At 35.9% G+C, this 14607-nt stretch overlaps 4 protein-coding genes across 6 annotated transcripts; 2 read left to right on the top strand and 2 right to left on the bottom strand.

Moving 5' to 3' along the window:
• The first annotated feature begins 24 nt into the window (after positions 1-24).
• On the top strand, positions 25-5123 carry LOC110808348 (DEA(D/H)-box RNA helicase family protein). Of its 2 annotated transcripts, none has more exons than XM_022033824.2 (8): positions 25-395; positions 491-1077; positions 1300-1494; positions 2565-2752; positions 3130-3343; positions 4150-4281; positions 4386-4561; positions 4741-5123. In XM_022033824.2, the coding sequence occupies exons 1-8, from the start codon at positions 140-142 to the stop codon at positions 4907-4909; spliced, it is 1917 nt and encodes a 638-aa protein (XP_021889516.1). In that variant the 5' UTR covers positions 25-139; the 3' UTR covers positions 4910-5123. The 2 variants fall into 2 exon arrangements, with proteins under 2 accessions (XP_021889516.1, XP_021889515.1); XM_022033823.2 differs by having other exon boundaries at positions 28-395; positions 4672-5123.
• A 699-nt stretch (positions 5124-5822) lies between these two features.
• EMB3105 (Ribosomal L18p/L5e family protein) lies at positions 5823-8330 on the top strand. Its single transcript, XM_088220423.1, has 3 exons — positions 5823-6160; positions 7547-7708; positions 8021-8330. Exons 1-3 carry the CDS (start codon positions 5942-5944, stop codon positions 8168-8170), a joined length of 531 nt encoding a protein of 176 aa, XP_088076549.1. The 5' UTR covers positions 5823-5941; the 3' UTR covers positions 8171-8330.
• A 167-nt stretch (positions 8331-8497) lies between these two features.
• On the bottom strand, positions 8498-11993 carry LOC110808347 (transcription factor bHLH91-like). 2 transcript variants are annotated; one of them, XM_088220422.1, is made up of 4 exons: positions 10754-11993; positions 10227-10649; positions 10035-10136; positions 8498-9197 (listed from the first exon to the last, which is right to left on the bottom strand). In XM_088220422.1, exons 1-3 carry the CDS (start codon positions 11843-11845, stop codon positions 10035-10037), a joined length of 1617 nt encoding a protein of 538 aa, XP_088076548.1. In that variant the 5' UTR covers positions 11846-11993; the 3' UTR covers positions 8498-9197. The 2 variants fall into 2 exon arrangements, with proteins under 2 accessions (XP_088076548.1, XP_021889514.1); XM_022033822.2 differs by lacking the exon at positions 8498-9197 and having other exon boundaries at positions 9714-10136; positions 10754-11992.
• On the bottom strand, positions 8843-9238 carry LOC148253636 (self-incompatibility protein S1-like). Its single transcript, XM_088219757.1, has one exon. The coding sequence runs from the start codon at positions 9236-9238 to the stop codon at positions 8843-8845; it is 396 nt and encodes a 131-aa protein (XP_088075883.1).
• Positions 11994-14607: the final 2614 nt, after the last annotated feature.

Below are 14607 nucleotides of genomic sequence, written 5' to 3'. Positions count from 1 at the left end.
TCTCTCCTTTAGTCATGGCAAACTTGTAAAAACAATGCTCTTAGGGTCTTACCTCTCAAATCAAATTCCCGGGCTTAAAGATTGTAAAGGATAAAAGAAAAATCTTGTCTTTACGTTTTTTTCAACACAAAAGAACAGAATGCTGGCAAAGGCTCCTCTGCTATTTCCGGTGGGAAACCCCAGTTCCACCACTAGCAGCAGGAGGTGGACGTTGCAGTTGGGTAGTAGGAGCGCCAAGAGTGTAGTGGTAGGGGTGAGGAGTGGTTATAGCCGGAAACCCATGGAAACTCCAGGCGCTTATGAGCTTATTCACGACGATACCGGAGACAAAATCATCGTTTGGGGAGGAATTGACGACCAGCAACACCAAACTCCCAATGGGGATCCGTCTTCATGTTCTCTCCTCTATTTCTTTTCTCTGTTTTTCCTTTCCTTTTTACCTTCTCTTTTATTCTTTTAATTCACAATCCAGCCTTTTCTGGTTTGACAGGCAATCCAGGTGCGGCACCTGGTATCCCAACTGCCCCAGTCGCCAAATCAGTTGCCCGTTTCGGAAATTTAAAAGCTAAGGCTGTAAAAGCTATTGTCAGAAGAAAGACTTCCCGGATGAAGCAAGAAATTGCTCTTAAAGATGAACATGTTGCTGAAGACCACCAATCTACGCTTATATCTGCTTCTATACTCAATTCCATGAGGAAGAAGATGATAACAAATGCTCCAACTCGGTTACGGGATTTTAGAGAAACCACAGACAATTACGCTGCAACTGCAAGACATGGAGATAATCGGGCAGTACCTCCTCCAACGACCACATATAAACCTCACGAACCCGATGCCCCAAGAGATGGATCCCAACTTTCACATTCAAAACCGGCCAATTCTAACTTAAGAAGATGGGGAAATAGCCGCTCCATTCGTCACCATGAATCTGATTCAACCCTCCAACATCTGAGATTCCATAAACTGTCTGCTGACAATGGTTTTTTTAGTAAAAAAACCTTCAGAGAATTGGGCTGCAGTGAGCATGTTATAGAATCGCTTAAAGCTCAAAACTTCCTGCGCCCTTCACATATTCAGGTATATCAACCCTTTACCCTCCCAATTAGCAAAAAGCATAGGTTAGATACATTTAGGAATTTCGTTGCAGTTAGTTTCGGTTCAACTTGTAGTTATTGCGAAAAACTCCTGTTACAATTGCCGGGAGTTACATGGTAAATTGTAGTTGTTGCAAATTGCCGGATTACGTGGTTTTATTGGGTACTATTTACATCAATACATTTCTTCAATGGCTGACTGCAGGCAATGGCTTTCGTTCCTGCTATTGAAGGAAAAAGTTGTATTATAGCTGATCAGAGTGGATCAGGAAAAACATTAGCATATCTTCTACCTATGATCCTACGTCTTAGGCAAGAAGAACTTCAAGGACATAGCCAATCTTCATCACGATGTCCTCGAGTAGTTATAATGGTACCAACCGCTGAGTTGGCTTCTCAGGTCAGTAGCCAAAAGACAAACCGATTTGTTTTTTTTTGGTTTCTCTGCCCCTTGTCGTCAATGGCTTACTGAACATAAGTAATTTGTGCCAAGTATGGCAATTTGAGTACTTTGCTAATTCTCAGTAACTGGTGCAAAACAAATATATTTGTTACTGTGGGAATTACCAAAAAGTAAGTTACTGTATGAAAATGAATTTTCTGAACTTATTAGTGAACTGCTGAAACTCTACCCAACTAATTTATTTATCTTGTGAGTCTCTTGGATTTAGAAGAAGCTTGAAGTTAAGATTGAAGAACAAGAAACTCTTCTTTGGTTCAAAAAATAACTGCAATTGAAAGGACTGGGGCAAGTGGGGTTGCTTTCCTGCACATAACTAAAGGACATGGAAAAGGAGGAAAAGAATGTTTACATAGCTGCTCTTTTTCTCAAGACGTCCTAAAAGTTTCTCAAAGGTTAAGCTAACTTCATGGTAGCAGACAACTGCTTTTATAGGCCTTAAGTATCTCATTTCTCACATCATATAACAAAGTTTCACCCTTGATTTAAAATATCTGCTTGTTTGAATCTAAAATCCTTGCTGATTGCCAAAGTCAAAACAACAAAAGACAATTCCCACAGGTCTCAAGTGAAAGGAAGCTTGTAGATTTTTTCGTTCTTATTGGATGTAAGGAGGTGCTGCTGAGCCTTAGACAGAGGCAAAGGCTTCAAGTTTTTCAATTTCAGTACGTAAGATTCTAACTAAAAACTGAGATGATGCATGGCTGGACCAAGCTTTATGGTTTTCAGATGGTAGTCTCTATCCGTATGCTTTAATTCAAAAATGGGGTTCTCTTCCATCTGCCAGGATAACATTCAAATATATTCTCTGATTGTTGGGAAGTTTAAAAGGGTTAAGCCTTAGACTTTTGGTGTTACTAATTGCAGACAATAAATCAAGTACTTTAATCTTGGCTGAAGTATTAAATCTCTTTGTCATTTAAATTGTAGGATTTGGATATCTGTTTTGATATTGGATCCTTCTCTATCGCAGTAAATCTGTTCCTTGACACATATGGAAGCTTTTGCAGGTTTTGGGCAACTGCCGATCAATGTCTAAAAATGGAATTCAATTCCAATCTATGGTTGCGACTGGTGGTTTTCGGCAGAGAACTCAACTAGAAAGCTTGGAGCAAGGCGTTGATGTTTTAATAGTGACCCCTGGTCGTTTCATGCTCCTAGTTAAAGAAGGGTTCTTGAGCTTGACTAATCTGAGATGGTAAACAAACTGTCCTCAAATCGAATTTTTCCTTTTATATTGTTGATTTCACGTGTTGTACTTTCTAATTTAAATTTATGGGTAATATGATATCAACATGCCCTAGCTCGGCAATATAGTTATCTTTGGCTTCCTATGATACTAGAAGTTTTATGTTTGAAGCACGGGTCTTTATAGGTTTTGTTTAGTCTGTCGTAATTGTATGGCTACAATCCTTGAGGATTGAAGAATAAATTCTTACTCCAAAATTCTCTTTCTCTCTCCATGGGATACTGATGGAGATTTTGGGGTATAGACAAGTGAAGTATTCTTCTTTGGTTGCTTGTATTAGTATTAAGAGGGTCAATGTGGATATTAATAATATACTCATGTTCCAGTGCTGTTTTAGATGAGGTTGATGTACTCTTTAATGATGAGGCCTTTGAGGTAGCACTGCAAACTTTGATCAGTTCTTCACCCGTCAGTGTGCAATATCTATTCATAACTGCAACTTTACCCATAGATGTGTACAACAAGGTGGTTGAACTTTTTCCTGATTGTGAAGCAATCATGGGACCTGGTATCCACCGTGTAAACCCTGGCCTTGAAGAGGTTGGTTCTAAAATTAAAACTTTAGTCATTACAAATTATTTATTTTATCGGTAAGCATTGCTAGTTGAATCTGAATGGTAAAAAATGCCAATTATGCATTTTCTTACTAGGTTGGAAAGTCAATGCAGTCAATTTTTTCAGTGAGATTCTTAATTAAAATGTTATTTCTTTTTGCTGCAAATTGAGATTATTTCTCCCGAGTTCAGATATGTTTGTTATGTGCCCTGGTATTGTGTCATTTGACTAAGTCTACTATTGGAGGTAGAATGAAAGGCTGGGCTGTTAATTGCTGAACATTTAGTTGTTATATTTTGATTATATTATGCCTATGTATTTCAGTTGGGGCAATAAGCTTGATAGACAATTTGTGGTGTTTGAATTTCTCTTGTATTTGATTGTCTTAATGGATGGGCAGTTTCTGTCCAGTTCTTGAATGGAATAGCTCGTTTCCAGTCTGGGTATAAAACTAAGAATACAAGGAATAAAGAGGTTAAGTAGAACAATAAATTCAGAAAAGTTTTCTTGAGCTTTCAAGGACTTTGAAGACCTTTGGATTCTCTATTAATGAGCTCATACCAATTGGTCTCATAACAAGATCCTTGGATAGAAATATAACATTTGGTCTCAGGGTCTAGTAATCTCATATCAATCTCTATTAATTAAACATAGAGATGGCAATTTAGTATCTAGCTTGAATTAAAATGCTCAGTAACTGGCAACATGTGAATCTTTTCCTTAGAAGTAAAAATATTAATTCTGAACAATGTAAGTAATTATGAAACTAAAATTTTGAGTTCAATCTCCAGGTTCTTGTAGATTGCAGTGGAGAATGTGGTGCTGAAAAAACTCCAGAGACAGCATTTCTTAACAAGAAAGCTGCTCTACTGCAGCTTGTGGAGGAAAGTCCTGTTTCAAAAACAATAATTTTCTGTAATAAGGTAAACTTCAGCTTCAAGTGAGAAATTTGTAATGCAAATTTAGTTCAAAGCTGTTTGGGATCATTGTGGCCTACATTAGGTTCTTACATATTCTTAATTTGCAGATTGAGACCTGCAGAAAAGTTGAGAACACATTAAAACGAGTTGACAGAAAAGGAACTAGGTTGCGGGTCCTACCATTCCATGCTGCTGTGGCACAAGAATCGCGACTCGCAAATATGAAGGAATTCACTGGTTCTTGGCATGAAGGAGACTCTCTATTTTTAGTTTGCACAGATAGGTATGCCGATTTTGTTTGTACCCCAATTTCTTCATTTTAACTTGAAATAGGACCCGGTAACCAGATAACAAGTAACAGAATAGTAATATGTGCTTATGTGATACTATCAGAGCATCGCGTGGAATTGACTTTGCTGGTGTTGATCATGTTGTACTCTTTGACTTTCCACGTGATCCTAGTGAATATGTTCGACGCGTGGGAAGAACTGCCAGAGGAGCTGGAGGAAAGGGTAAGGCATTCATCTTTGTCATTGGGAAGCAAGTCCGTCTGGCAAGGAAGATAATGGAAAGAAATCAGAAGGGTCATCCGTTACATGATGTACCATCAGCTTACGAGTTGATTACTTAAAAGAATTTCCTGCTAAGAGATAGAAGCAAGAGATTTTTTAGCCCATGTAAGTCACCACTAGTTATTGTTATTTCATGCTGCCATGTTTTAGAGGTGTACATTACAATGGGGAGGGCGAATATGAGACGGAGGAAAAGGAAACTACTGTGACAACGAGCTTCTTAGAAGAAGCTTGGTTTTTTCTGGAATCCTAAACAAACAATTGAATGGTGAATGGTGAACTGGCTGAATACTTGGGAAGGGTTTTTAATCTAACAAAAAGTTGTGTTAGGCACAAATTACTGACTAATGCAAAAAGTTTCATGCATAATCTGTTTATAGAGAACAAGAAGAATGCTTGCGCAAGGGAAATTGAGATAGAAAAAAGTGGTAACTAAGCAGATTATATTTTATGGTGAACTAACAAACATAAGAAGCTTAAGAGGATCATTGCTCCTTTACAATTATGGAAAAGCAAATTTGACCCACGTTTAGAAAAGCGTGGAAATGAGAGTTTTCACTTTGAAAAATTTAGCCCCTTTTTTCTTCTTACTTTTTAAAATTAAAATTCAATTTGTTATATATAAAATTAGTTAACTGATTACAGTGTGTTTTATAATAAGCAAAAGTCAATAGAAAAGAGTGTGAAGATGACAGATGGGGACAATGAATTGAAAAATGGGAGCAAGTTAGACTGTGCGTTTTATTTATATTGAAAAACCAGTAAATAAAATAAATTGACAAACTTAACAAGTTAAGTGATAACTTTCAGATATAAACAAAACAGTATGAATAATCTTTTTTAATATTTATTTTAACTGTAAATATATATATATATATATGTATGTAAGCGTATGATTATGACTGTAAACATTTTGAGATGGTTATGACTTAAAAGAATTACAACATGGTAAAAGTCAAGGTTAGGTTCTGTGTAGTAGTAAAAAGATCAGAAAGGGGGATAGAGTCGAGGATTTTATAATAAAAAGGATAAGGTAGCGTAAGGGAAGTGAATGGAGGGAAAGTGCTAGGTGATATCGAACAAGTACGCCAATGGCTTCGATCCCCGGTACGAGTTGTTATTCATCGTCATCATGGTTGATATTGAAAAGCAATAGAACTGCGTTTATGGGGAGTTCGCATTCCCCCAAATTGGGGGGAACCCAAATACTATCCTCTGTGTCCGCGCCTACTCCCATGCTGCAACTGGAAGCCAAAGCCAGAACCAGTAAAGAAGACAGGACTGCTCGGCATTCTCGCATCAGAAAGAAGGTTTCTTCCTTTCACTTAATTCCTCAGCTTGCACTTTAAATTTTCAAAATAGCAACTTCAGGGCTTATTGCTTTGCCACTCTTCTCTCTACTACATCAGATTCAGGCTGCTCGGATACAATAGAATTTATTTTTTTCCTGATTGAATTTCAAATAAGAGATTTATATTCAGTCTCAATTTAAAATTGATTCCTCAAACTCCGTGCAAATATTCAGTTTATCTTTTGTTAGCTTTTGGTTTCATGGATTCTTTTGACAGTTTGATAACTTACCAGTGGTTAAGTCATTATACTCAAGGTTAACTAATACTTGAATTTCTTTGCCCAAAGATCTCCTTCTTCTCTCATTTCCCGCTATAACCTTTACCTTTTTAGTTTTTATGCGTTTATCAATTTTGATTCAAACAATTTGTTCCATCAGTCAACATACTGAATTCTATAATAACATTATACTTAACATGTATACTTGGAACAAATGAATTGTGAGTCCATTCATTTTCATTTCTGTAGTTTTATGTTTAGGGCTTGAAAGAAAAAAAGTATTCCCTGTGTCCAACTGTTAGGCTATGTTTTGAAATGAATCCATAAATTTCTTGGAATTCATTTGCAAATCCACACTTATACTGTCTTTGGAGACAATCTATAACTTTGTAGGATTTATTTGCAAAGCCAAATTTGATTCAAATTAAAGTATGGGAAGATCTTCTCTAAAATCGTAAAAATTGACCTCACATGTAACTCTACCTCGAATTTCATATGAGGTTAATTTGTTTAATCTTCTAACAGAATTTGCATCTTGTCCTAGTTGATCTAATTGTGTATTTACAAATGAAAAAATTTCTGTATATATTGTAAACATAGCTTTGGTTCGACTAAATATGGTGACAACACTGTTTAAAACGATCAAAATTGATCTCATATTAAATTTACTTGGAACTGGAGTAGTGAACTCCAAATTTTGATAAACCCTTAAGGGAACAAAATGTGGATTAGGAAATGAAATCTATATAATTTCTGAATTTGTTCTAAACCTAGCCTTAGATATTATCATAATTTCTTTTTGGTTTACTAAATGAATTTCAACCCCAAGGGGAAGGAATTGAAGGAGGGTGTTTGATGCTCCATTTGAGAAGAGTAGACTAATGAACTTTTAACTGTGAGATAATGAATTAAAACGTACTGTTTCAATTCAACTTGTAATTCAAAGAGGCATCATTTTGGAAGGGATGTTTATGCTATTAAGTTAAGTGTGACTTTCTACATAAATTTGAAAAATGAAGTAATTAGGTTCCACTAGCAGTCCATAATATTCTCCAAATGAACATTTTCTTTTTGACATTAGTTTGTGGTGTCAGCTTTTGTAAAATCAATTTCTTATTTCTTACCAGCTCGAAGGAACACCAGATAGGCCAAGGCTGTGTATCTTCCGTTCAAACAAGCATCTTTATGTCCAGGTGATTGATGACACTAAGATGCACACACTTGCTTCAGCTTCAACAATGCAGAAGCCTATATCTGAGGAGTTCAACTACAGTTCTGGGCCCACCATTGTAAGATCTCAATTTAGATGTTTTAATGGAATTGATCAATTTGATATATTTTCTAGAATTTCAAGTGCATAGTGACTGGATCATTTTAAGATTGACCTAATCCATGGCTCATAGATCTTTTTATAATCGAGAATTTAGGTTGATCCAATGAAATTCAGAGTCAATGTGTTCTAATACTTGTAGGACGTATTGACATTATTACATTTTGTAATCTGTTTCCTTTTCTTGTTCTATCATAAGCGTACATTTTTAATTACATTCAAAAAAAGAAATTAAGCATACATTTTTAAGCATGCATACTTCTGGCATCAGGAGGTGGCAACGAGAATTGGTGAAGCCATTGCAAAATCCTGTTTGGAGAAGGGGATAACAAAAGTGGCCTTTGACCGTGGTGGTTATCCATACCATGGACGTGTGGAAGCTCTTGCTGCTGCAGCTCGTGAAAATGGCCTTCAATTCTAGGATTTGCATAGTTAGCTTTTCTGTCTGAATTTTTTTTTTTTACTTTTTTCTTGTCTCAGAACTTTGCCAGGGAAAATGTGTTATTCTGTCAACATGATATGCTGCCATTCCTTTTATTATTCCAAACATCTATGGAAAGTTTTCTGGTCATCTTGGTCAATTCAACTTGTTTGAACCTTAGGAAAAACATATTCATACTTTATAGCTCCCTGATCTGACATTGACCATGAGAGTGCACTTGATATATGTTTATTGTTGAATCGGCAGCAGATATATACCCCCAAACCTTTCAAGACAGAATAGTGAAATTTTCTTCGTATGATTATGATTAGTTTATTGCTTGCTAGAGAAGTCCTGGAATGTGTATGATGGCTAGGCAGAATTAGAATGTTGAAAATGAGATAATCCCGAGCTAATTATAAAGGAAGGAAAAAAGAAGTTGCAGTGGTTTTGTCGGCAGGATGAAGGTTCTTGATGGAAGGCAGTCAGCCAATGGTGGAACTACAGAAAATTTGGACATCAATTGATAGGCTAGCAACAAACACATGGGAAGTGGTCCTTTACATTTATTTAGACTTACAAATGATTCCAGGACTATTTGTATACTTGGTTACTTCATTCATAAAGGAGTAAGCCGTTATTAACGCGAGCGTGCGTGCACATCCTTGCAAATTAAGGTGGCCAGTGGTAAAGGAATTCCCAAAATCCGGTTTCTCCATTTAAGGCATAGATGCCCTCAATGGATATCAACCATGAGCAGAGGGTCTTACACCGGATGAAGTCCCTGTGGAAGGAATATGCATCAAAGTGGTACCTGTCAACATTTTCCCATTCAATATCACAATAAAACAGTGTGGTTCCCGCTGCATTGACGGAGAATTTCCACCCAAATTCACCTCCATCCACGATGTTCTGCTCCCCAAGATCGTCGTCCTTAGATTGGCAATGAAGGGTAATGTTTCTTCCCCTGCGCAATCTGTTATTGATACTTGCACGGACACTTTCTGAGTTCACCGGGTTGAATAAACTGAGAAGCAACAGAAACAGGACAGTAACATTGTAATTCATGGCTTTTTGTTGTTGTTGTTGTAAATCTAGATAGATTGTTATCAACGCAAATGTCTATGGGTAGGGGAAGGGCAGGCAGGTTAAACATGGAGAGATTTTGATGAGTTGATAACTTTGTAAAACATGTATAAATTTTTAAGGGGGAAGTTGGCAATACAGATAGGACAATAGGCCTTGAAATCTCAGAAGATATTTCCTCGACTCTCTCGTTATCCAATGGGGAGGCAAATTAGGCACCAAAATGTTGGAATAAAAACTAGTATCTTGTTTGATGTATTAAAAATATTATAATGGAATATTTCTGGTATGTAATATCATTCTGCTTTGGGTGATTCATCATCCTATATAGAAACACAATTTCTTTTCTTAAATTTTTATTTGAGATTTAAATGTATTAGTCATAAATATATAATACAAAAAGATAACTCGTATGTGATAGTTAGTAACTCTGGATTGATAATCACAGAGGCATAGATAGAAAGATGAGTCATTTGTTGTAAATATAATTAAGAAAAAAAAAAAAAGATACAAATTGAGATTTCTTTAGAAAAATGTATTTCAAACCATAATACATACTAAGTACCGCTCAAACTTTTTTCTGTTAATAATAAGAATCCAACTTGGAACTACGCGTGCACGCTCTCCTTACATTTTGGCCGTCTTCTCCCCAACCCAATTGCTGCCAACTTATAACATGTGTGTGTGTGTGTGTGTGTGTATATATATATGTATCTGATTTGGTAAGAATGTAGATAATGAACAAGACTAAATAATTTGGACAGCAAAAATTCCCAACCTAATAGCTGCTAGGAGGAGGAGCGGCGGCATACTGTCTGTCCACGACCTCAATGAGTTTGTTGGCTATGGCACTAGCATAAACTGAAGAACCTTCGTATATCTGCAAAGTTACATTCAACAGTTAATATGCATATATATATATATATACCTTGTTGTTCGTGAGGGGGAAGCTATAACATAATATATATACCTTGGTGTTGAAGAGGAAGCTGTAGTGTTCGCCAATGTGACCACCAGCAACGTGATGGAGATCCAACTGAAACTCGTCAAGAACCTTGGACACAAATAGCAAGCAATTGATCTTCTTTTTCTGGACAAGTTTGATAGTAACTTCATCGTCAATTATGCGAACATCAACCTCAGTAACCTTAGACTTTCTCTGCAGCCAAGAACTTCTCAATGAACTACTGTAAGATTGGCCCGAATGGGGTTCTCCAAGAGGCTTCGCGTTGGGACTTTCCATGTCCCCTACACCATCATCTTCCGTCTTTTGCCTCTTGTTCCTCTCTCTGCCACATCTCTTTTTCTCCACTAGCAATTTTAGCTCGCTAACTGTTCTAAGAAGTTCTTTAATGTAATCGATGGCATCTCCCACCACAGATGCTCTATCAGTCTTTGGTTTGTATGTTTTATTAATGATTAGTGCAAGCAGCAGATTAAGAATAAATGTATGTACAAGCAAAATTAACGACAAGAAGAGAAAACACTGGTGCGTACCTTGGTGGGGTTGGGAACCAAACTCCTTAAGGCCTTGTACTTATCGTTCAAGTTTTGTCTCCTTTCTTTCTCAGTGGGGAAGTGCTTTGCAGTACTCTTGCCTACTTCTCTCCCTTTTCCGAGACAAGCCATGTCCCTAGTGAACTCCAGGATTCCGTTATCAAATGAAGCCCCATCACCTTCATGGTACATATCTCTCTGGTCGTCGGCTCCTCCAAATAAAGAGCGACCTGGCAGGCTGTAGCCACTAGGTAGGGACTGAAACAATTCCCTGAACAAGGGAGGCTGTGGAGGCAGGTTCAGATGGAACAAGGGGTCATAGAGAACAGAAGACCCGGATGCGCTGTCCGTAGATGGAAGTTCTCCAATGTAGCCGAAACTGGGCTTTGGGTTGTGGTTAGCAAAGGAGATGGACGAATTAGCCGGGAGCAAAGAGGAGGCCGAGCATCTAGGCAGGTGAAGCAGATTTAGGAGGTCTGGAGTTGGAGGGTAGTGAGTTTCTTGTAAGGAAGAAGCCGGAATCATATTGAAGTCTTGGCGACCCGGCCCCTTTTGCAGCTCAATCTGCTGGTCCGGATGCTGGTGGAGGATATTTCGATTGGGGTTGGGATCGGCGAATGCCACATCTTGCATTTCATGGAAACCGGGGTCCCAACTGGATGAACCATAAGATAGAACTTGATTGGAGACATCACGAATCATCTGGTGCATTAAGTGGGCATTGTCCTGAATTTGATCATCAGCGGCGTTCAAGGCGAGCTGGTGCTGGAGTTGAATTTCCAAGGAAGTAGGAGAGGCATCCAGCTGCGGAGGGTGGTAAGTGAGGGCTTCCGTGGGGGGCCTCAGATTCTGATCTTGATAGGTGTTTTGGTTGTTAGTGAAGGCGTCTGCGGCCATTACTGGTTGGGGCAGTGTCTGAGAGAAAGCATCGTCGGCAGCTTGTGGAATGGAGTTGGGGGAAAAGCATCCTGCAGTGTCCTCGTACATTTCCGTTCTGATTAGATGCCGAGGTCTGTGGTGTTGGTGTGATTCAGTTAAGAAATGATCTTCATATTCAACTTTTTTTGATTTTTTGTTTTCCTCGTGCTTCATAGGTGGGAGGTGAAAGGTTGTTACTGAGATTCCCGTCACTGGGCCCCACCCACAATCTCCGTATTCTGATACTGTCTGCGTGCTTTTTTCACTTTTCTTCGCCCCCCAGCTGCTGGCTGGTGAGGTAAATTTGGAATTTTAATTTTTATAAAATATTATTTTAGAAAATATAGAATTATTTAATTATAAATCCTGTTATTATAAGCTTTAAAATAAAATAAAATAAATACAGCAGCACTCACGCATTCTGTGGCTAGTTCGGGCAGGAGGTCTAATCCAAAGGGCGTGTTTGTTAATTTCATTACATTTTGTGTGGGCCCCCCCTCTCTCCCCCTGGTCAGCACGCAAACTGCTTCCCCCAACTAACTCAGTACGCAACCGTGTAGAAACCGTTTGGCCCTCTCAGCCCCCAACAACAAACCAATTTTTCGTTCCTCTCTTTCCCACACCATTCATTCCACTAACCAAACACAACAATTATCCTACTTCACATTTCTTTTTTATATTAATTTAATATTGTTAATAATTTACATTTGTCCTAAAAATAACCAAGTTTTTTTATTTATATATCTTTTTAATTACATAAAACATAATGCTTGTTAGATTTCCCAAAATTATAAAATAAACACTTTATTAGTTTTTATGTTTTTATCTAATGATATTATTTTACTAAAATTAACATTAAAATAATAATTACAATAACCCACATATAATAACAATAATACATAAAAAATTAAAAATAAAATATCAATTACAAGCAAAAAAAAAAAAAAAAAGTTTGTAACTAGTTCGTAACTAAGTCCAATAGGGGGCCAATATATAACATTCGTAAAAGAGAATTTTAAATTTCGTGAGATATTCAATAAAATTTCACGTTAATCTCTCTTTATCTCTTGAATTTTCTTTGTTTCTTATTTCTTGAAGCACAACATGGTATCAGAGCTTAGTTTTTACTAATTCATCGTTAATCTTTTATCTATCTACCTTTTATTTTAAAAATCTCAAACTTTAAAGTCATGAATATCAAAATTTTTATTTTTACATCATAGCCCATAAGACTCATTCATTAATGATCCATGAGCCTGTACTTACTTACGTCATTCTAATAGTTCAGGTTTGATATCAGTTTCTCAATAATTGATAGTTGATAATTATACTCAATAGATTTACATGTTGCTTATCGCACTACTAGTAATGAATAAATTAGTGTTTATGAATGATGTTATTCCAAAACTTAGTGGGGATTATTGGAATATGTTGAATAAATGGATAAGAAACAACAATATGATGATCTCATGGATTCTTAACTCCATCTTGAAGGAGATGCCAATGAGTACAATTTTCTTTATTCAGATGCTGATATTTGGATCAAACTTTAAAAATTAATTTCAACATAACAACGACCCTCGAATTTATTAGTCCAAGAGGAAACTCATTAATCTTGTTTAAGGCCAAAACATTATAAGTATTTATTTTACCAAATTAAATGCTCAATGGGAAGAATTGAACAATTTTAAGTCTGTATGTACTTTTAACAAGTTGAATAAATACACAAATGGAATATATCATGACCTTTTTAATAGAATTGAATGAGTCTTATGCATAAGTTAGGGATCAAATTTTACTTTTATATCCTTTATTGTCCATAAGCATAAAACTTAATGAGCCAAATGTTGCATTTGTATAAAAGGTTGAGAATGTTGAGAAATTTATAAGTGATAAAGTTAATAGAAGTCAAAGGAAAAATCGACCTTTTTATACTCATTGTAATTTTTACAGACACACCCTAGATAAATTTTGCAAATTGCATGATTATCCCTAACCTATAAGTCAAGATAAATGGTACAAAATGTTACTTCTATAGATTAAGTTGATGCTTCTATTCAAGTTTTCCTTATAAGTGAATAAACCAAAAAACTCAAAAAGGAATTTTATTCTAAATCTAAACACAATCCAATATCAGTAACTGGTGTCTTTATTTTTTAGTCATTTAGTTTCATCTACTAAAATCAATATGGAATTTAAGGATGCATCAATTCCCTATATAGTTATCTATATTTTATGATATCATTGTAGTCAAATTTTAATTTAATGGATAAATAGATAATGTATTCTAGAGCTTCTAAGCACTTATGTTTATATAAATATCTTGATAAATCTTAAGCTAATATGTAATTTTATGTGATATTGTTTGATAATAAAATAGTACCTACTCATTTGTGTGGTGATACCATTTTTAATTTATATAGTTGTGGATATTTTGTTTGTCCCAAATTTTAAATACAATGATATCATATTTGCACTTACTAAGGAGTCTTGTTTAAACATCATTTCATCTAGTGAATTTGAAATTCGTGACACCAATCATGTCATTAAGTTGAGGACTTATATGTTTTTAGTTTGAATTTGGTGAAAAATAAAAGTATTGCTTTAATGTATAATATGTCTTCTTATATTTAGCATATAAGACTTGGACATCCTTCTAAAAAATCTTTTGAATTGTGGAAATCTCAACTCCAGTTAGATAATAGTATAAATAATTACGACTCTTGTTATATTTATTATATGACCAAATAAAAATGACTACTTTTTATGTATATAATTATTTGGCCAAAAAATAATTTGATTTAGTTTATTATGATGTGTAAAGGTTTTATAATATAAAAGCTCATACTGGTAAATTCCTTTTTATGTATATATACATTTTATTTTGGAGTTTTCTATTTAGGCATAAGTTTAATATAATATGGGTTATCTTGTAT

This window comes from Carica papaya, chromosome 5 (assembly GCF_054855325.1).
Source record: "Carica papaya isolate Zhongbai chromosome 5, ASM5485532v1, whole genome shotgun sequence".
Lineage (NCBI taxonomy): Eukaryota > Viridiplantae > Streptophyta > Magnoliopsida > Brassicales > Caricaceae > Carica > Carica papaya.
Note: the sequence above shows the minus strand (reverse complement) of the source record. Positions and strands in the feature narration are given on the sequence as shown.

Bases quoted from the DNA above. Each gene is read 5' to 3' on its own strand.
- LOC110808348 (XM_022033823.2), top strand. From the start codon at position 140: ATGCTGGCAAAGGCTCCTCTGCTATTTCCGGTGGGAAACCCCAGTTCC. The intron at 1,078-1,299 runs GTATATCAACCC...GGCTGACTGCAG, and splicing joins TGCGCCCTTCACATATTCAG to GCAATGGCTTTCGTTCCTGC. The intron at 1,495-2,564 runs GTCAGTAGCCAA...AAGCTTTTGCAG, and splicing joins CCGCTGAGTTGGCTTCTCAG to GTTTTGGGCAACTGCCGATC.
- EMB3105 (XM_088220423.1), top strand. From the start codon at position 5,942: ATGGCTTCGATCCCCGGTACGAGTTGTTATTCATCGTCATCATGGTTG. The intron at 6,161-7,546 runs GTTTCTTCCTTT...ATTTCTTACCAG, and splicing joins ATTCTCGCATCAGAAAGAAG to CTCGAAGGAACACCAGATAG. The intron at 7,709-8,020 runs GTAAGATCTCAA...TTCTGGCATCAG, and splicing joins ACAGTTCTGGGCCCACCATT to GAGGTGGCAACGAGAATTGG.
- LOC148253636 (XM_088219757.1), bottom strand. From the start codon at position 9,238: ATGAATTACAATGTTACTGTCCTGTTTCTGTTGCTTCTCAGTTTATTC.
- LOC110808347 (XM_088220422.1), bottom strand. From the start codon at position 11,845: ATGAAGCACGAGGAAAACAAAAAATCAAAAAAAGTTGAATATGAAGAT. The intron at 10,650-10,753 runs GTACGCACCAGT...TACAAACCAAAG, and splicing joins TGGTTCCCAACCCCACCAAG to ACTGATAGAGCATCTGTGGT. The intron at 10,137-10,226 runs GTATATATATTA...GTAACTTTGCAG, and splicing joins GCTTCCTCTTCAACACCAAG to ATATACGAAGGTTCTTCAGT.